Raw genomic sequence first — 22,017 nt, 5'->3', positions numbered from 1 at the left:
CCTAAGATATTAGGCAATGACTAACACTGGCATGTTCTGTGCAAATATAAATCAGAGCTATTGCAAACTTTATTCTGATTTTATGGTATGCATACAATATTAATCCAGTTTCTAAATCTGAAAGCATTCTATTATCAGCACTTTGAATCCTTTTTATGAACTTAGACAATAATGTCCCACCTCCTCCCTGTACCAGTGACACCTGTGCTCTGGGAACTATTAGGAGAAGCCTAATGAATTTATTTTCTGCAAATGATTAAGCTGTCAGCATATAAAAATTAAGTTTTAGAAAGACCCCGTGAATGAAATCCTCCATTTTCTAATAACAGACATAATCTGGTAATAACTCCTTGATAATCTTGATGGCCACATATAAATGAAAAATTAAGAAATTAACTTTACGGTCATTTGCAGAGGGCAATAAGCACTCTTAATACACCTCAGCTGATCAATCAAGAAAAGCAGAAGGGCAAAATAGCAGAGACCAGCAGGCAGAAAGAAATGCTGCAATTTTGACTTAAATGGCTAAATATATAAATCCAGAATTAATTTATTTGCTAAATTACCTAAATACAACTTGGTAGTCAGCTTACTAAGACTTATTTATAATTAAACCAGACCTGATTCTCACAGTTATTTTTACATTTTTTGTTACATGTCTTTCTACAGCCTCCAGTCCCATTTTGTTTTGACAGTTATTCACTAGTCCAAAGAGAGGGAAATAAAACTTCCTCTGCAAAGAGAATGTGAGAGAAGTCTGCACAGAACATCAGGTTTTAGGCTGAACTATCACAGAGATTTGAGCTTCTGGTTTTGGGGGATTAGCAGTCAGTTGTACAAGATGAATCAAATTCAGGGCTTTTGAGCACCAGCTACTGAGGCCAAATGGAGTGGCAAGCCAGCCAGACATTTCAGAATATGGTTTGTATAGAAATGTAACTTTTTATATAATTACAATGTAAGGCAGCAACGAGCATTGAAAATATGCCATATCTTTCTATTACAGAGGTAATGACACTATCCTGGATTCAATGCAATCAGCTATTATAGCTGTTCCAGATTTTACCACAAGCATTAACAGCACATCATTATTCAATCAGATGCATGCTGTAATTTTATTGGATTTTTGCTGTCTTGTTTACTGGCAGAATAAGGTCTCCTGTTCATACAGGAATGTGCCATTAGAAAACATATCAACATCGCTTTGATTTTCAAATTATTAAGTAAACTAATGGCAATTTATGCCAATTTTTATTTGTGTATGGTTAGTATCAGTATCTTGACATTTAATGTCTCCACCCAAAAGCCATTGCTGCCATTACCACAGCCTTGTTACAACACACTTACTGTAAATGTATGGCAGATATTTTCCTAGCCTGTAGACAAAGATCCACATGTAAGAGCACTGGGAAGGAAGAAGGAAAGAACTGACAGATCTTATAAAATCTTTTAAGGCATTTTGTTTTCAGAAGATAAGCGCTGTTTTATCTGCTCTGTTTCCCCCTTTTTTCAGTTGCTGGATTTCCTATATGTAAAATGCAAAATGTAAAAGCAGAGATGGTGCCTTTTTTCACCTTCTGGTAAACAGATTAAAAATTCTGCAGATTCAAGATAAATAGTGATTGAAAGTATAAGAACCAATTAAGTTAAGAGTGACATTTATACACAGTTCAGTTCTGGAAAAACAACTGTACTGTGATTATGCAAATCAGCCACTCACAACCAAAATGCAGGGATTTACATAACGGAGAAAAAAATTCCTCACAGTTATGCCTCAGTAACTTACCGGGTTCTTGCACTTTAATTGCATGACTCATTGTAATAAAATTATCCCACTTACTTTATCCAGAGTGAAATGTATGTTAGGACATTGCCATTCTGAATGATTTCTGTGCTTTTAGAAGACTATGTTCTCCTGTCACAAAATGTGGTGTATGCTGTATTTAAAAGAGATACAAATGAAGAAAAAACCTCCAGATTTTCTGCTTGTACCAATGAAAATTTTAACCTGGTTTATGTACTGCATCACTGTTCTTGAAATAAATGTATACTGATACAAACAGGTCCTTTCTTTTTCTTGGAATTTTTATTTCCTCATTCTATTAAATTAGTATTTTTTTAAAAATAAGACTTGTCTTGTGCATACATCACAGAAGAAAACACCAGTATAATTTGAATTGCATTAATTTAAATTGATTTTCTTCTTGTAGTTGTGAAAAGCAAACTTTAAATGGGAATCCTGATATCTTCAGTTAGCTGGTATGTTTAGACTATTTAACCTCTGACATCTGTGTGTTCTACAAAACTTAGTACTTAAAAAAATGAATCTTCTATTTTAAGCTACATGGAAGTTCCTCTTGAAAAGACTCTCCAGATTGGACTTTCCACTTGTTTTTGTTGTGGTTTTAAAAAAGTATGCAGCAGGGCATTCCAAATTTCTCTCTATCTACAAACCTTTTCCTAGACCTACCCCATACAGAGTTCCTCATACTGGAAGCCATTCACGCCTTTGAGAAGTTAAAATCAAAGTTTAAAAATAGGAGGATATTTACATAAAAGTCTCATCTATGTTATTTACATAGCATGGTGAGACAAAACTTGCAAGACAAATGTTTCAAATTCTGACTGTTTTTCCCTCAATGTCTTGTCTTTTCATTTTTCCTGTTTTTTTCTTTTTATTCCTGTATTTTTGTTCTTTAGTTTTATTTTCCCATGACATCATCAGACAATTTCATTTCAGTATGGTCTGCACTGGACAGCAAAGATCACCAAAATAATGGCACACAAACTTCTTACCTCTATAGCACCTTAATTCTTGCAAGTGGGAATTTTGAGTGACAGAGCAAAGCTGTTTGCTTTGCTTTAAGCAAAGGATAGCCTTCTAAAAATGAAAACTCTTACATATGTTAAAATACTTCCCTGGAAATATTTTACATTTACTTTTTCTTGAAAAGAAGTAGTTTTTACAGATTGAATGACTCTCTAATGCTTGCTACTAAAACACACACACAGAGACTTCACCTTCTTGTCCACAGAAGTGCCAAAATGATCTGCTGGTAGCATTAAATAATTTTTCTGTCAGTAACAAAAGGGATTTTTTTCAGTATTACATGAAATGCCATCGACATTATAGACTTAGTCCTATATTTGATACCAGTGTATGTACAGTAGAACATATCAGACACATTCAAGAACCCCAGTATTATCATAAACAACAGCACAAAGTTAATGCTTGTATTTTTTTTTTAATGTGAACAAATTGAAGCCTCAACTTTGACTCAATACTTTCTAGCACCAAAGACCAAAAGAGCCCTGGTGACTTTAGTTCTATTTGCTTTGCAGAAATATAAATTTATACTTTTATGTTTTCAGCATAGGAACATGACCTTGTGCAAACATCATTCAGTGGTTGATCTACTAGAATAACTAGTTGGAAAAGCACAGCTATCTTCATTCATTACAGATGTATTAGCTATTTTCTTGTTTAAACTCAATTTTCACATTTCTTTCCACATTTTCTAATCTCCACAGATCCAAAGTTTCCTTGCTTTCTCAACATGTGTGAGTTCTGGCCAAATATTGCTTTAACGCAGTATGGCCACACACAGATGTCATAAACATGAAACCTTAAGTGTTACTGATAGGAAACATTTTATTGGTTATTGGTCCCACAGCCACAATGAAGTTCTCTAGTTTCAGTTTTAAAGATTCAGCAGTAATTCATCAGTAAAAATTACCAAACTAATCTGACATACCAAGAATAGACATAAATTAAATTTGAGTTGGACTCTATTTTTTTCTACTTCAGTTAACTTTGAGGAACTTACAAAACCAGTTTAGTCTTGTGATTCTTCCAGCTTTGAAAACATTTAGTATGCTGTCTAAATAAATGTCAAAGCAGAAAATGTCAAATTAAACCCAGTCTGCCAACAGAAGCCTTTTCATCAATCAAGTTTTACTTACATGGAATTTTGTTCAGTTCATTCATGAACTTCTCCTTTAGCTTAGAAAATGCATCTTCTTTTCCTCCTCCTCCTCCCGGACTGGCTGGCTCGGTGACATTACTTGGAGGGGCTGCTGCTACTGTGGTTGCTGGCGGTGCTGCCAGGGCCTCATGATGACTTTCACTCACCATTTTAACTCCTGGGTATGCTGTTTGAATAAAAAAAAAAAAACACAACAGAAAACCAAAAGGTAATAGAATTGAAATGTATCTCTGATCAATAAATGAATAAATAGGCAGAATATCACTTGGTTCTTATGCTTACTGGGTAAATATGACTTCATTTGCATATAGTTTCAGGTTCTTCATAAAATATTTATTAGACAAGAGAGATAAGTATTTTGCAGGGGTAGTTTCAGCCAGAATAATTTTATTGCTTAGAGCACTTTTCCAATGGTTTGCATTTTGGAAGTGCTAAATTTGAAACCTCAAAATTCCTGAAAAAATCTCATACAGATTTACATTACCTTTTTCAGTTTGAAAGTACAAGCAAATTGGTAATAAATGCTCCCTATGTACAAAAATTCAATGTATTTACATAATTATTGTTCTGTGAGAATTACAGAGGTGTGGATCATGGACAATTTCTATATATGAAATAAATAACGTGATAAGGACATAATAAAAACACTTTGTGATCTCCTGTCAAAGTAATAACCTATTGTTTCCTATTTAAAACTGTGTATTAAATAAAAATTGATTTGCATGCATTTTTATCTTCACTAAGTGAAGACAATTTTCCTTCCAGTTGTTTTGTGTAACACTTGCTACTGACAACATTCTCTTAAATTATTCAGATATCTTACTGTATTCATGAAAATACAACATCTATAGGGAGTCTAAATGCAGCCATTTTGAAATATCCATGAGGCTGACACAAGCATAATCCCACATCAGCATATTTTAAATTTCATGTTGCTTAATGGGCATTTTGGAAAACCTTTATTTGAGTGTATATTACTGTATTGGGTGTGCATGGCCAGGTGTTAGTAGTGGGGTGGTTACTGGCTGGCATCAGTGGGAAGCTGCCAAAAGCCTCCCTCATGTCCCACGGAGCCAATTCCAGACAGCCCCTGGATGGACTCACTGCTGACCAAGGTCGAGCCATCAGCAATGGTGGCAGCACCTCTGGGATAACTGATTCAAGAAGGGAAGATAGTGCTGGACAACAGCTACTGGGAAAGAGGAGTGAGAATATGTGAAAGGAGCAGCAGTGCTGGCACTGCGGGCAGGGCAGAAGGAGGGGCAGGAGGTGCTCCAGGCACTGGAGCAGAGATTTCCCTGCAGCCCGTGGTGCAGCCCATGGTAAGGCAGGATGTGACCCTGCAGTCCATGGAGGTCCATGGAGGAACAGAGATCCAACTGCAGCCTGTGGAGGACCCCACACTGGAGCAGGTGGAGGCCTGAAGGGGGCTGTGACCCTGTGGGAAACCTGTGCTGGAGCAGAGTCCTAGCAGGAGCTGTGGCCCCATGGAGAGAAGAGCCCGTACTGAGCAGATTTGCTGGCAGGACTGGTGACCCCATGGAGGAGCCACTCTGGAGCAGTGTGCTCCTGAAGGACTGCACCCTGAGAGAGGGACCATGCTGGAGCAGTTTGGGAAGAGCTATACCCCATGAGAAGGACTCAGATTAGAGTAAGTTTGTGGAGGACTGTCTCCAGTGAAAGCGATCCCACAATGGAGCAGAGAAAGTGTGTGAGGATTCCTCCCTGAGGAGGAGGGAGGGCAGAGACAATGTGTGATAGACTGACTGCAACCACCATTCCCCTGCACTGCTGAGGAAATCCAGAGTGAAGTTAAGCCCTGAAAGAAGGGAGGGGGAAGGGAAGTAGTTTCACATTTAGTGTCATTTCTCAATGTCCTACTTTGCTTTGATTGGTAATAAATGAAGCCGATTTCCTTAATTCAAGTCTGGCTTGACTGTGACAGCAATGGGTGACTGATGTCTCCCTGTTCTTATCTTGATCTAGGAGCCTTTGGTTGTATTTCCCTCCACTGTCCAGCTGAGGAGAGGAGGGATAGAGCAGCTTTGGTGGGAACCTGGCACCCACCAGGGTCAGCCTACCACAGACACACAGCAAAGAATTTTGGGCTAATGGGATGATGATGAGAAGCTTTGATAGAAATTCCTGCAACACAGAAAGGCTAGCTGAAATGTTTACTCAGGTTTTGAAAACATTGCTCTGATTTTTCTGCCGCATCATAAATATCACTGATCTGAATAATTTCAGAAAACAGAAGGAGAAAGGCTTTGAAAAATAACAAACATTCATTATTGCTCTGAGTGTACAATTGCTCTCAGCCTCAAAAGACATTTGGCCTTTGAGCTTTTCCTGAGAAATTTAAACATCAACATAGGAATAAAAACACCACACATCAAAATTGAAGGGGCATAAGAGCACCTGACTGCATGCAATACGATCAATCATGACCTTTCTCATCTTACATGATTGTTTTCATGGATGTTGCTGAGAGTGCTCAAATCACTAAATCAAGAGGAGAATTGGCTTTTCGTCCTTCAACTTCAGTTCTACGAGTCTGCAGTCGTGAAGACCTGCAGGTACAGGCCTGACTGCAGGCAGAATGAACTTCTTGAAATCATCCTCACCATTCCTATCATTAAACAGGGGTTTGCACACAAGTGTAGGCTGGAATACAAAAGCCATTCTCCAATACTGCTGTACGATGAAAAACATTTTAACAAAATAGGGGGCTGGTATTGCTCAATTTGGTAAATATTTTGTAGCAATTTTATTGATGCAGCAGTGAATGAAGTGGTACTCCCTGCCTACCCTATCACTTCTGTCCTTGCTCTCAAATCCCCAGCCTAATATAAAATCATGTTGATGTTGACACAGAATATATATACAATACATCTCCATAAATATTTCATAAGCATGTGGTCTTAACTATTTCCCTGCAACAACATGGGAGCAGTTTGCTATCAAAAGCAGACCAATGTCAATAGAAAGATTCCAGTTAATATTCATAAATTTGGCTCAAGTCCAAGATATTTGTATTTCCCCAACTGCCTCACAAAACAACAACAAAAAAAGTAGTATATAATTTCGGTAACAAATAAAATGCCAGTTTTTCCAGACTATGAGACTTTTTCCATATGCTCTGATGAATGCCAAACAGTATGAAGCAAAACATGCAGAGTCATAAGCTGTAAACACTAGTGCTATTTTATGTTATAGCATTTTGTCAATGAATGTCAGTTAAGTCAGAAGGAAAGCTGTATTTCATAATTAAATCAAAATTAAATTGCTTAATTAGAATATATTGCTTAATTATTTCAGGCCTGGCAGTTGACTATTTTATTTAGCAATGGAAGACACAATTTGCAGTGACGACTTTCAGCTAATTAAAAATTAAGGCAAATGTAATTTATTTGCTTCTAGTTTTTGAACTGTATTTTGAAAATATATTCGAAGAACAAATTTGAGGCATTACACTTTGATTTACTTAAAAGGAGGAAAAATCAACAAAACAGACTATTCCTGTGATGTCCAGGAACAATCCTCAGTAGATTCCTAGTGCAGTTAGAGGTCACTGCGTCTAATGAGGCACACACAAATGGTTTGAGACTTGCCACAGAACTTTTGACCTTTGCATGTCAATGACACAGTCCTAATATTTCAAAAAGGTGTGAAGGGGCTGAAAAAGAATCTTGACTCAGAAGAAGCTTTCTGCAAAGAGCACGTGCCCACTTGCTTATAACATCTGACAGCTTTTGTAATTGTAATGCTGCATTTTCCACAATAATGGTATAAACACCACGGCAGTATTAGAGACTGCAGAAAACAGAATAATTAGATTTAAACTGGCTTTTTTTAAAAAAGGGGGTTACTTGAATGCTGCAGTGCATCACTGAAGGTAAAGATCTACGAATCATTAGCAGATTATCTGCCATTTATGAAATGGTAGTTACAAGCAAAAAATTCTTGTAAGTTAAAAAATGAAATGTCATTCCACGCAACTATGATTTTCAGTTCCAGGTTCACTGCAATGTTTAAAGTGCTACGTATGAAACACTGTATGTTTCATGTGCAACATCCAGTCATAAATAAGAGTACATTTTTAATTGAGGAGAAAATGACAATTTAACTTCTGTGCTTCTATAAAATGTAGCACAGATTTTATTTCCTGTCCAGGTCAATTCTTCTGCCCATTCATTGCCCAGTAGTGCCATATAGTCATTATAAGACATGGAAAATGACAGAATGGACAAACACATGGAATACTTCAAAGTAACGCTTGTCTCTATTCAGAAGTAGGTATGTGTTGACTGAAAATCCAGTTGAACCCTTGAGAAGACCAGGCATTTCGAGCTTTACTGTTCCCTATGCAAGAATAACTCTGACAGACATGAATTATCAGCTTAAATTTCTACATAATTTCAATATCATTTTCTCTGAAAATGAAGCTTTTGAGAAATACACACATACACGCTGAAGATTTGTAAGAAGCAAGGGATTTTGTTATGGAGGTACAAAGTACTGGCTGACTGCCTTAGTATGTGCTGGTATGGATCCTGATGGAGAGACTGCCATTGGAAAGCACCTCTTAAGAAAATTGTAAAGCAGCAATGTCTCTTAGGAGAAGAGTAAAGAGGCGTATAACTTCAGACATGGATGAATTGAACAGAGCATTGAATAGATTCTGGAAATCAGAGTTGAAAGAATGTGCTCACAGGGCAAACATTCTGGCATATGCAAACATTCTGGCATATGCAAAGTAAGATGCGGACAACTTGGGAAGACTAATCTCATGGGAAATTTTGAACTTTTTTAAAAAATAAACTGAATAGTCAGAAAATTAATGAGAACTCTGTGGGATGTCCACATTGATTCACACAGAAGGGGGATTTTCTGGAATGAGCAAAACTCAAGAACAATGTATCACCTTCTGGAAAATCATGGGGAGAATTATGATAGCCTTACAAAAAAATAAAAGTAATAAAATGCCAAAGGGCAGGAAAGTTAATTGGTGTGTTTCTATGTGGTTAAATTACAGTAGGTGTACCACAGCAGCTGCTAAATACATAATCTTATAGGTGTAAAATCAGCAACATTCCTCCTACACGGTGGATTTCAGACAATTTATATTTGCTCATTTCTCTCTTATCTGCTAAATCCAAGCTGTGTGCAGTGAGACAGTAAACAGGTCAGGCATCCCATGCTGACCAAATAATTTCCTCCCAATGAGAAACTTTCTGGAAAGTGTCCTTTTACTTTTTTTAAAGTGCCTCTCCTTTTTTTTTGCCATACTAAAAATTAAAATTAGTGAAATTATTAAAAACATACAACTATAGTGTTGCTATGAGTAGTTTAAGTTTTCAGAAGTAATTGTCATCATTCTTTCAATGTTTAATGCTGCAACTGTAGTAGAGCTATTGACCATACTCCAGATGTAAATTGGGATCTATACTGTTAAATGGTATTTCCTGGAAAGCTTATCTTTTCAGCATAAAAAACATGTTCAGCTCAGCAGTCACATCCAATGTAATGGATGTAATGTAATAACAAAACTTCTCCAAGAAAGAAGAAAAATCTCACAATTGTGTCCCTCGATCATTTTTGTTTATAGCACCTGAGCACTGAAAGAGAAAGCAACTATTAGCTTTTAGTGCCAGTATACCCAGGGAAAGAATGCATTATTGACAGAGAAAGGCTTGCATCACACTGAAAATATACCTCATTCCATTACAGTGTTTTTAATGAAATTAATTCATCAGAAGATGGGATCATTAACAGAATGTTTAAAGGTACCTACAATAAAGGCTCTGTTCTTAGATTTAAGCATTCTGGGATGTTAATAATACATTTTTTACTCATTCATCTTCCTACTAATGAAATAGGTTATCTTCGTAACTTCAGTAAAGGACAGTTATTTTAAAAGACAAGCTCAGAAAAGAGACTTTCTTGGCCTTTTATAAAGATGAGACTTTAAGTACATTTTTATCTTATGGAAGAATGGAAGGTCATGGCAAAGATGTATCAAAACAGCCTTTTCATGACTACCACAAAGGTTTACAATGCAATCCAGATTTAGTACTGCTTTAGAGAAGATACATGAAAGGCCAACAGTTCATGGGGGAAAAAAAGTTCTGATGAAGAACCCAGGCGTCAGAATTCAGGTATCCTCTTTGTGCTTCTACCGAGGCACAAGAAATGTCCAGCAACATCCCCACCTGCCCCAGAATGATCCCTGCACCTCTGTCAGTGGAAAAGAGACACTTCTCCTGCTGCTGTTTATGAAACATGAACTGACACTTCCCAGACACCATCCATACATCAGCTCTTTAACACTGCTTTCCAATGCTTGCTACTAACACCACAGCAGTATCAGCTGGCTGAATGAGCTGAATAAACAAGATAAAGTACCAAAATCTTTTCCCAAAGCCTGTGGCCTGTTATAGCTCAGTTTTAGAAATGCCCATGCCTGCATGTCCTGCCAAAGGAGTATCACTTGTCCTGGAGCAGGCTGGAGGAGCACAGTGGGGCAGACAAACAGAACTGTGAGATGGTGAGCCAGGAGTGATGAGGACCCCAATACATGGAGGGGGAGACATCTGAGCCAAAGTTTAAGCAAGTGTGGGAGAAGAACAGCAGTCACATATCAAGTTAGGCAGAAGTGCTGCAACTCCAAAGCAGCAAAGAGAAGGACAGCTTGGCAGAAATATTTTTGACACTTAGCAAAAACTTCAAGTTTTGAGGCTGACAGTTATGTACAGCACATTCCTGGACCAGAAAACAAATCTTCCCCTTATTAGACATGAGCTCCATATTAGTCTCCAGAATTCACTTAAAATAGGAACAAATATTTTTAGAAAAACATCTGAAAGACAATAAATTGATGGCCAAATATAAATTAATTCTCATGAGAAAGTGAAATATTCTCAGATTTCCAGCCTAACTTTCACACTGCAAACCTATTATTTGAATATGAGTTGTATCAAAATAATAGCCAAGTATCTGTGTACTCTTCTTAGCCTTATTCACTTTTTGAGTATGTCTGATACATCTAGAAAATATGAATAAGCACAGAATAGTTCACAGTTCTCTGTTACAATAAAACCATTTTATTTCATTGGAATCATTATAATGGAGCATTTCATTTCTAAGCAGGTTTCAAAGCTAACCATATAATGCCACAGAAAACAGTTTGTCCAGGGACAGCAAATCACCTGCAAATTTTTGGGAAGGATATGGACAACCTGAACACTGGAGAAAGACAAATTCTTCATTCCTAGCAAAAACTGCAAGCTTCTCTTTCAGCTTCCTGCGCACCCATCTATTAAAAATGGCAGAATTGTTTGAAGTGTAAGGCTCTGAAATATCTTACACTAAAGTCTGTGGAAGAGAAACTTTTTCTTGAATTTTCAGGAAGCACCAAAGTTTGATATGCAATCTATGAAAAGCTAATCACTATATTTCGGAGTACCAAGCTATGCAATATGGCATTTTCAGACTCACTCCTTAAACTGTTAAGACCGCAATTAATTTAACTGAGAGCAGTGAAGTTGACACTATTTTCTTTCCAGCTAAAAGCAGTAATTTTTTGACTGCACTTCAAACTTCTCCTCCCGCAATGCAGAAGAGCACATGGGAGCCAGAGAATTCACAGCAGTTACAGAGAAACATCTCTAGGTCACATTGCAAAGTCAAGAGTGGTGGGTCCCTTACACAGATTCACTACATAAATGCCTGACCATGTCCTGAAACTTTTATTTTCCTCTAAGTATATGATATTTCTTGGTCATGTGTTTCCTTTGATATTTAGAGGTAACGAGGATAGAGAGAGCCCTGTGTCTCTGGATGTTGATGTTATTGTCATGTTTCAGCAGGAGTGAGGTTACCTGTCAAAGCTTCACAATATGTATAATTTAAACCTTCTTTCTTCATTTACTACAACAATTGCTGCTTTAAAATGTCTGAGCTCCTTGATAATAGCTAGTTATTAATAGAAATAAGGGAAAGATAGAAAGAAAGAAACTACAGTAATTTCCTCCCACATGATCATTCTGTCATCTTTCACACTTGCATCTCATTTCCTGAAGCTGCAATCTGTGTTTCTGCTCCCCTGGTATTTACTTCCAGACTTCCTTTATACAGCAGTGTAAGACAAAAGAATTTATATAAAAATTAGTGTTCAACTGAATTTAAGCATGAAATTCTAATTCAGTCCACAGAGTGTTCTTGCTGTTCCAAAATAATTTTAGAGTAATCTTACAAATAATGAAGCCCTTTACATCAATACATTTTTTGTTGTGTACATTGCACAAAATCAATTTATATTCCCATATTTGGCTCTTGTCCAATCAACAGCTCCAATAAAGCCTATAAACTAGTGAGGTGCCCTAGAGTTTAACTATGACATAGTAAAATTCACAAGGAACAACATAACAGAAATTGTAAAATAATACAGAGAAATGTTATTACTATTCTTGCTTTGACACAGCCTTAAATTCACTATTTGCCCTTTGAATTTTCTTTTTTATTAGTATTTCTTATATGCCCCAATTTCTGCAGTCAGTAATCATGGGGCTAGCAAAATTAATTAGGTACATGCACTAAGGAACCAAACATGGGGAGCTGAAATGTGCAGTTCAAGGCTATCTCTCACATCAGTTCAGCCTTGGACTTAGGTTGTGAAGTAATTGGTACCTCAGAATGTGACTCTGACAAGTGACTATATAAAAATGACACCTTTTTCCTGAGAAGGATCTGCTCTCTACATATGTTCAGTCATATATGCTGCATTTAATGAGTACCACATTTAACTTCATCATCAAGTGTTTTTTCACCATTACATCCACAGTATTATAAAGTTAAAAAAGCAAGGAGAACGCAGCAAGATTGTATTCCTCATCTGCATCATGAATGCCATTTCAAACTGAACTTCAAAGACCTTTGAGAAGTTACTTCAGATCACACAGTAAGCTCATGAAATTTGGGCTACATCACTTGGTGGTAGGTGGGAAAAGGCAACAGCTCAGTTAGTTTTTCAGATCCGATGATAAAATCATGTTTATGGCATTTAGAAAAATGTAAATAGTTGGTATTTGGCATTAAAGCTTTAGATGCATCACCCTAGTGTACTAGTGGGAAAAATACCACGTGAGTGAATTTTGTAGATCAAAGTTTTGCAAATTCTGTATGATCAAGATTCAGACTTTTCAGGTAAATACATTCTAGTTTTAAAAAAATCTCAGTATGTCATCACACACATCTCAATCAGACACGTGTAAAACACCCATGTGAGCACAAATACATCTTTCTCTAAATACATATCATAGGTATACTCCTCTCAGGTGAGCATTAATGATACGCTACTATTACTGCAAGAAAGCAAACAATGACAATTTGAGTCCAAGACTTTTCTTGTGAACATATGGGGGAAAATACACAATTTTCATAAGTTATGATGCTGTCATGAAGATTTTTCATTGTTTTCTTCGCCACATCACTGAAGTACTGAAATCATGAACAATGATTCAAAACCATGAAAGAAGCTGACTGACTGTGACAGGTTCTCTTAATTGCAGCTACATGAAAATTAATGTTTCTTGAATTTTACCAGTGCAGGAAAGAAGAACATGGGGACGACACAGGTGGCATCTGCACTTAGATTTGGTTTTTAAGTTAAAATATTCTCTAAAAAAAGTTACTTGATATTTATGGTTAATTACTCTACACAGATTTTTAAGACAATCTTATCAGCACATGGAAGTAAAATGGGGAAAATTGAAACTAATTATTATGTCCCATAATGACTGACACTTTTTCCTCCCGTTGAGAATGCCATGCCATCATCCAATAGCCTTCTGCACACAGCAGGAGGGAAAATTACCAATCAATTACATGACATTTAATTTCCAACTTGAAACATTTTTCTACTGAAAGAAAGAAAGGAAAAGATCCTAATTTGAGACTAATAACCATGCATTCCCTACAGTGTTTTGGAAAGAGGTCTTTTAAAAAGATGCCTTTATGCATATCTGAATTTTTTTTAATAACTGATAACTTTAAAATGAGGCAGTTTATAAAGTATTAGTATAAGCACTGATTTCTGCTGTTAGTACAACTATTGCTTGTTCTGCAATTATTTCTTCAGATAATCAGTTTAGCAAGGATCCCAACCACAAGAATGTTGTATCCAGCTCACACATGAGTAATACTACAGAACAAAACTCCAGAATAAAGATGAGGAACTAACAAAACAAAATAAAAAAGAGAACGATTTGGTTTTGTTGTTGCAGTTGAAATGAAGTTAAGGATAAATGGTAATTTAGGGATTTTCACAGGTTTAAAACTTTTAGGGTTTTTTGCACATGGAAATGCTTGGTGTGGTCATATTCCCTTCTCTTCTGTAGACTAGAGAAAGGCTGTATGACAAAGCCTTGGATCTCCCTGGACAGATGACAGACTAAGCCTAATGTTATCTTCAATGAGTGAGTTCCCATCACTTGGGTTTTGCATACCCAGTGTTGCTACCTCCAAGGGAAGAGTCATCACTGTTCAGCTTTTGCAAAAAAGGACTTGCATGCCTGTCTTCTGGCATCACCTCTAAGAAGGTGCTGGAGGCAGTTCAGAGGAGAAGCAAGATTTATGAGTCACTTCTGTTTTTAGCACACCCTGCTGACTAGACAGCTTCTCACTCAGCATGCTGGCTGCTGAGCAACCCATTTTGAGGTACTCACATCCTCCGGATATGGTACAAGAAGCTTACTCTGAAGCTGTGACACAGTCCGAGGATAGAAGGAGCATGGGATAGCATAGCATCAGGAATTCTCTAATCTAACCCACTACCTCAATTTGCTCTGCTTTCAAAACAGGATGACAGAAGCAGTCGAGTGTCTCTGCCTGACAGTGTGGCCCTTGTGCGTCATGAATATGCCTGGAGGTTCTGCACAGGTTTGAAAGAAACTTGGCGGACTGAGGCCAACTGATATGCCTGGGCTGCATTCTGAAAGCAGCCCTTCTGCATGCCTCTTTCAGGATGGCACATCCCAGAGTATCACGCCCTTTTAGACTGAGGGATGGATCTACCCTAGATCTGGACAACAGTCTGCAGCAGCATTCTGAGAGAGACAGTGATTGATAGATCATTCTGCCTCATTAGCCACTTACTCCTGCAGGAGGGCAACTAAGGTTAGTGTTATTGCCAAAACAACCTGAGGGAGCTAGAAATCCTACTTAATAGGCAAGGCTGATTTATTGCTACTGCTCAATTTATTGCTACTTCCCAATTTTGTTCTGGGCACTTTGTTCTGACCCAGTACAGTGCTCTTTGTTTTAAACCACTGATTCAGTACATGTTCAAGGGAAAGTGTTGTTCATCAAAAGTGTTTAAGTAGGATAATTCAGTTTTTCAAGTTTGTGGATGGAAAGTTGAGCAAATTTTACTTAACCTACAGGTAATTACACTTGGAACACTCTGAACAGCTCACTGGTTACAGGATGGTTACAGGAATGTTATCTTTAACACAGCCCAGTAGATATTACTACTTGCATTAAAGTGGCTAATAGCTAAACACCTTGGAGCATGTTGTCACACATCCTAAGTTTTCCTGTAGATTTAGCTGATTGAGTTAATTGTCCAACTGAGACATCAGAAGGGCTGAGTGTACACTAAGTGCTATACAGTTAACATTCACACAGAAAGAAAGAAGTTCTGAATAAGTAAAGAGTTCTACTTTGTAAAGACTTACTGATGCAATTTAAAAAACAATCTGTTATGTTTCAGTTTTTATTTTCTTGATGGTCAGGTTGTTTAATTGAAAGCTTCAACTTGTGTTATTTTGTGTTCCTTTTTTTTCTCCCCTATTTTGTTTACTGTAAACCTTTATTTTCAGGTATGGAATTATCACCATTTATTAGTCAACACCCCTTCTATAACCATAATCCATTTAAAACAGAAAACAAAAAAAACTTACTGATCATATTTGCATAGGAAAGTAGAATTGTCTGTTGTCACAGAGTGAAGACAATTAGTTATGTGTTCAGTTCCCACTTTTTTTAAGGTCATCATAGCTAGTGTAAAACTACGCATCTTTATGTAACTTAGCTGAAAAATGTAACTTCTACTACTATGTGATCTGTGGCCTTCTGGGTGTGACAGAGCAGACTTGAAGCTGGGGAGAGTTTCAGCACTAAGGGTACACATCTTCTGAGGTCTGTGCTACCCATTGTTCAGCTGGTGAACTTGGCCTACAAGGAGGATGACATACAGCAAGAGGTTCATACCTTTTACTGCTCAAGAGGAGCAGCCAGGATAAAAAAGTGATAATTTTAACTTCATTTAGATCTTCTGGTAGCCGGTTATTTTTTGCCCTCTGCAATCTCTAAATCAAAGTGAATTGCTCTGGAAAAGGACGAGGGTACTGAGCCAAACAGAAGCAGGATGTGGGGAGGCAAGCATGACCTTTAAGCTCCTTTCAGTACATGTGTTTCTGCTTTGTGACATGGGCATTTCTTCTTCATAAAAGCATGTAAACACAGGACTGGACTCAAATGATAATGCCAGCACTACTTGCAAGAGCCTGGTCCTCTATAATGAATGCAGAACTAATTATTAAAGACAACTTTGGCTTCCTCTAAAAAACTTGCAGCTAAGAGCTTTCCATAGATTATACCTACCTTATAAAAAATGAGAACAGAAGAATTCAACATGACTGATGAAATTGTTTGCTTTTTCTTTAGAAGAAAGTAATAAATAAGTCAGCATTTCAAAGTTCTGTGAAGAGAAAAGCTATTTGAGAGAAAGCACACGGATGCATTGTTCTGTAGCAGGGGCATTTGATGAGCTCCAGAAATCTCTTTGGAAGAGAAAAGATGTATTATAGTGTGTGAAAAGAAGAAATCTTCAGTAACAGGCTGTTATCTAGCTGCTAAGGGCTGGTTCTCAATGAAAACAGAGCAGAATAGAACGGATAGTTTAAGCACTGTGAGGTAAAAGCAGAAAATTGGACTTAGAGCACAAGGGACATCCACAATGGAATGAAAGTGGATGCGGTAAAGTGTTAAGTATGTGACAAGAAGAAGATTATCATAAATAGGAAGAGACAAAAGTCAAAGTTTTGCATTCAATTCAACAAAGCCCTTGGAGAAAAAAAAAAAAAAGCGAATTAGCCCTGCTGGAATGTACATTAGCAAAGAGAAAAGAAAGATGAAAAGCAGAATACCCTTTCAAGGTCATTTAAAACTAAGCAGCAACTACTAAACCTCTAATTATAAGCCAGCAATTCTTGTTTATTTATTAGCGACTGCTAGCAAAAAAAAAAAGAGATAAAAAGCTTAGTTCAACATAGTTCTGAAGTTCATTCTGTTCGTATTTTTGCTGCCAAAAACAAATAGAATAATTTAAAATTATTTAAACCTAGAAAATAAAGACAAGTTTGTAAATGGAAAAGTTTGTTATCTAATTGTTTTACCACACATTAAATAACATATTTTTTGTCTTCTGCCCTTTACAAAAAACCAAACAGCTTTACCTTCACAGAACACCTAAATAAATGAAAGCCAAGGCATCTTCTCAGAACTTAGGAACAAGTACAGCTTCCATGCTGCACACACATGCAGTCCACTTTTCGTTGAAGAATTTAACAAGCCTGGAGGCAAGTTGAGAAGTTCCCACCAAAAGCCCCTTGCTATTGAGATCCCTGCTAATGCAGCAACTGTGTTTCAGCCATTATCAGCTGTCACAATAAGAGAGAAGCAGCATTTATGGCAAGGAGTGATATTTGTTTTTCATCCACAGGCATAAGCTGAATCTAGAATTTTCATCACCTTTTCAACAATTTGAAAACAATAATTGTTATCTCTGTTAAATGCCTTCTCTTTCTAAACCAATACTCTCCAAATGTAAACTGTAGTCACAGCTGCAAAAGAAATCTATTGCCAAAATACACCACTGGGAGAGAAGAAAATATAGTGGCAGGTGGCTCTCTCCCAAGTGGAGAGTGCTGTCTCCCTGAAACACTGTTGGCTCTTGTAGAAGAAATGCTAAAGAGCAAAGAACTGCAATATCAGCCAGGTTTTGTCTGCCAGTGGATGCTATTAATGGGAACAAACTGAAGGCTTTACCTTTAGTAGAAAAAGATGCAAAGGCTCAGGAGAGCTGAAGCACTGGGATGCCTTTTCCTGCACACAAAGTGAAAGTAGTCAAAATTTTGTAAAGACACTTTTCTAGTTAGGTTGGAACTCAGCAGTATTCTTTACTTCCCTCACTCTTACATTTCTTACTCTTTCTGTTTGCAGATTTCCTGACTAAAGCCCAGTGATTGCTTCACTAGATGTCTGCCTATCCCACATTCCAGACCCATGAGTTTATCATCAGCAGGGGACAGTTTAAGGAATCAAGCTCAGGGAGGTGAAGTAGCCCCTTAGTGCAGCTACACCAAGCAAACTGATGGCACAACACTTCAAGAAATACACATTGACTGTGACATGGGAACAGCTCAACACAGCAGCTTTTCCTGCTAATAGGGGGAACTCAATTAAAAGTGGGGATCTACAAGGTGAGACAGTGCAGCTGAGAACTGTCCTATAGCACAAAGTCCTCTGGTCAGAGCTCACTTCAGAGGGAACTTACCTGCAGCTGTGCCAGGAGAACACTGAAGTTATCATCTGAAACTCTCAAAAGACACTCTTGAAGCCTTTGTATTTCTACCTTTTTATCTAGCATAACAAGAACTTATAGTTATATGCTCATTATATATTTTACTGGGTCCTTTGCAATGCTCAAATCAAGAACTTTTAGATTTACAGTACAGCCATTTACTAGTTCATTTTAGTATTAACAGTAGTAGATTCTGAATCTAGTCTTTGCCTTGTTACAAAACCACTTGTAAGACACACAATAAATGGATACTGCAGTGTTAAGTATCTATATTCTGCTTACGAAAGGCAACTACTGCCTAGCATTTACAGCAGAGATTACAAGCGTGACAGTTAGGTACATTTATTCCTTCTCTATGTAATTATTTCTAGCAGACAAATTTGAACTTTGCTTCTTTTTGTCGAAGCCTACTCAAACTCCCTGTGACAAACCATCCTGGAACAAAACTGGCAAGTGACACCTGCTGTGAAATGAGAATCTGATCAATCATAAAGGTTGTGAATTGCTGAAATATACTGACTAGCCTAAAAGGATTTTAGGGCTGCCTTTAAACCTTTAAACATGTGGAGCCTCAGTGACATGTTAGGCCATCAGTCTGGATATCAGAACTAGCACACTGGTGCATTGAAGGAGCATCTACATGCAGGAGAGGTTATACTCACTTTTTATCACCTGATATCCCAGCACAACCTGCATTAACATTGGGTTTTTCTTCTACTTATTTGGTGATTTTAGCCTCTTCCCCTTGCTCATGGCAGTTTTTCACTCTCCTCTTCTTCATTCTGGTGTGTGACTCATGCTATCCTAAGAATCATATTTCTCCGCTTCATTAACCAACTTTATCTCTTTAGATCCCTTCTCTAGAAATTTTTCTGTTCTCTATATTCTTCCACTCTATCTGTATCTCTATCCCTGCAGTAACCATGCAATCTTAATAGATTTAGCTATTCATGTCTCTGAAAAATCTCCTCCTACACCTTCATAATTCTCTTGCTATGCAGCAAAACTCTTTCTTACTTTTCACTCCCCTTCCTCTCATCACTTCTCCCTTCCTGCCTCTGTTCTATTTATTCAATTTCGCTTATCTAACTGAGGCCATAGTTATGTCAGCAGATCTCTGCAGAGCAGACATGTCAGCACAACCTCTAAGCTATGTCGTTATTCTGATAGAAACAGTTTTTGCCAGCCTATATTACCCAATTTCAGAAGACAGTGCAACTGCACCAGCAACTGCACCTCCTCTTCAGCACTTGTGCTTCCTACAGCCGTGGTGCGAATGGATCAGCAGCTACAGAGCAGTCAGGCTGCTCAGCCACACTTGTCAGACAGTCCTTGATGCAGAGACTTTACTTTTAGAACAACAACAAACAACATGAAAAACCAACAAAGGATGGTATTTATGGTGCAGGAAGAATACCTGCTTGAATGCATATATAGATCCTGATATACTCTGTGTCTATCTAAATGGGCTAAGGAAGGGGCTCTGTTTGCAGAGTACAACATCAACGCTCAGCACTTCAGCAGAAGCAAATAAATGCATGATTTTAGCATAGTTGCAGTGAATAATGACCAATTATTCTCAGGTCTCTTTTCCTAAGTCGCAACTGCTTAGGAGCGATGGAAATTTTAATTTTAAATGGCTCTTGTTAGAACACAAGACTGTAAAAAGATTTGTGTAAGAAAAGACATTACAATAGCAGAGAAGACAATGGGCTGTTTTTAGCAAGTCTGTTCATCTAATTGTGTTTTGCAGACTAATGATGCTGTACAAAACTTAATTGACTACACTTCGAGCCCACCACTTCTAATGGAAGTTTGTACTGAAAAAGTAAACTGGATCTTAAGAAAGGGAATCAGGGATGATTTTTAACTTCTGTTACTACAGATCTCTGTAAACTCTTTCAGGTTTATATTCCAAAAAGTTTCTTAGATTATGTTCTAGGAATACAAAAGAACCTCTCTATGCTGGGACACGAGAAAGAAGTATTTTAAAGAAAGTATTTTGTGGAAACAGAATGTACTGGATGGGACCTTTGGGAAGAGAACTGTAATGTGACCTAAACAGTCTTCTCCCACCCTCTTTGAAGCCACTTTCACAACTTCATTCTCATTCTCAAGGTCTCATTTCTTTGTCCACTTCTAAAACTGTCAGCAGTAAAGGACTGGAAGTAACCTCCCATGACAGATTACTACACAAGAAGCTGGTAAGGATTTCTTGCATGCCTGTTTGAAGCATTTGATTCTAAATACTGCCAGCCAATATATACTACAGTGGATGGGGACTAACCTATATTATACTAGATGGAATATAGATTTAATCTAGTATAGTAAATCTCTATAATTCTGTATAAACAGTACTTGGCCATATTCCAAGATCTACTACATTTCTATTGCATTCTTTATACATAAACCATGAATCATGGTTAGGCCCTGTAAACATGGGAAAGTAATAGTCATCCAACTCATCTTCATTTAATTATACTAAAATGGCTGTAATGAAGCCGAGAAGTTAAACAACCCAGTTCACTCCTGATGTCAGAATAACTGCTTGTTCCACCCTACAGTAATGCACTGCATGCTGCTCTGAAGTAATTTTAAGTGTCACCATCTAGTGCCTGGTATATTCAAGGCTAGTCACAGTTTCTTGTCTGTTTCTGCCTATTATCCCTTCCTTCAAATGAAATTTTCAATTTTTATTGCCTGGTGTGGAATTTTTTGTTTGTTTAATTTGGTTAATTTTTATTGAGTACGACAGGGATATAAATCAGAGGAAGAAGGAAGAGGTAATGTTTGAAAATAATCTCTTCACACATTAGCCACTCAATCACAAGTCCTTGTTTTCAATGCCTGAAGACAGTATTTTATGAGTACATCTTACAATGCAGATTGTAGTAAATTTGTTATGCTCTTGGTAGACCTGATTGAAATTCTCTGCTGTTTAAAGATAATATAAGTAGTTAAAAACGAGATTCTTATTGTGTGAAGTAATCACCTTCCTTGTTTTGGGAGCAGCTATGAGAATCATAAAAATCAAATGCATACTTCAGTTAAAATTCAGATTTTGTAACTGAACAGAGTTCTGGGCAGGCAAACAGTAACTGTCCAATGCAGAGAAGAAGTTTTTAACCAAGAAAACCCATCTGTGGTGAAAAAAAGGGAAGCAGAATCTTTTCTGACATCTTTGTAACGTTGTACAGCTTGTAAACTGCACAGCAGTGGTTTTTTTGGTGTGTTCAGTTTCCTAGCACAGAAGAGACACTATCTGTGACATGCTACATAATCACTGAAAGAGCAAACTGGTGAAAATTAATTCCACAAGCTGTAAGCATTGGACATAGTTCAAAGATCTTACAATCCTCACAAATTTAACAACCTCAACTTTTTCCC

The 22,017-nt window shown here is 37.4% G+C and overlaps 1 protein-coding gene across 6 annotated transcripts in view; it reads right to left on the bottom strand.

Moving 5' to 3' along the window:
- The window catches only part of SYT1 (synaptotagmin 1), a 330,932-nt gene that overhangs the window by 118,081 nt on the left and 190,834 nt on the right, over window positions 1-22,017 (bottom strand). For all 6 annotated transcript variants that reach the window (XM_038153158.1, XM_038153157.1, XM_038153156.1 and 3 more), the window contains one exon: window positions 3,964-4,152. In XM_038153158.1, coding sequence (XP_038009086.1) covers window positions 3,964-4,135 — 172 coding nt within the window. In that variant the 5' untranslated portion in view covers window positions 4,136-4,152. The remainder of the gene's footprint in view (window positions 1-3,963; window positions 4,153-22,017) is intronic.

This window comes from Motacilla alba, chromosome 1A (genome assembly GCF_015832195.1).
Source record: "Motacilla alba alba isolate MOTALB_02 chromosome 1A, Motacilla_alba_V1.0_pri, whole genome shotgun sequence".
Lineage (NCBI taxonomy): Eukaryota > Metazoa > Chordata > Aves > Passeriformes > Motacillidae > Motacilla > Motacilla alba.
Note: the sequence above shows the minus strand (reverse complement) of the source record. Positions and strands in the feature narration are given on the sequence as shown.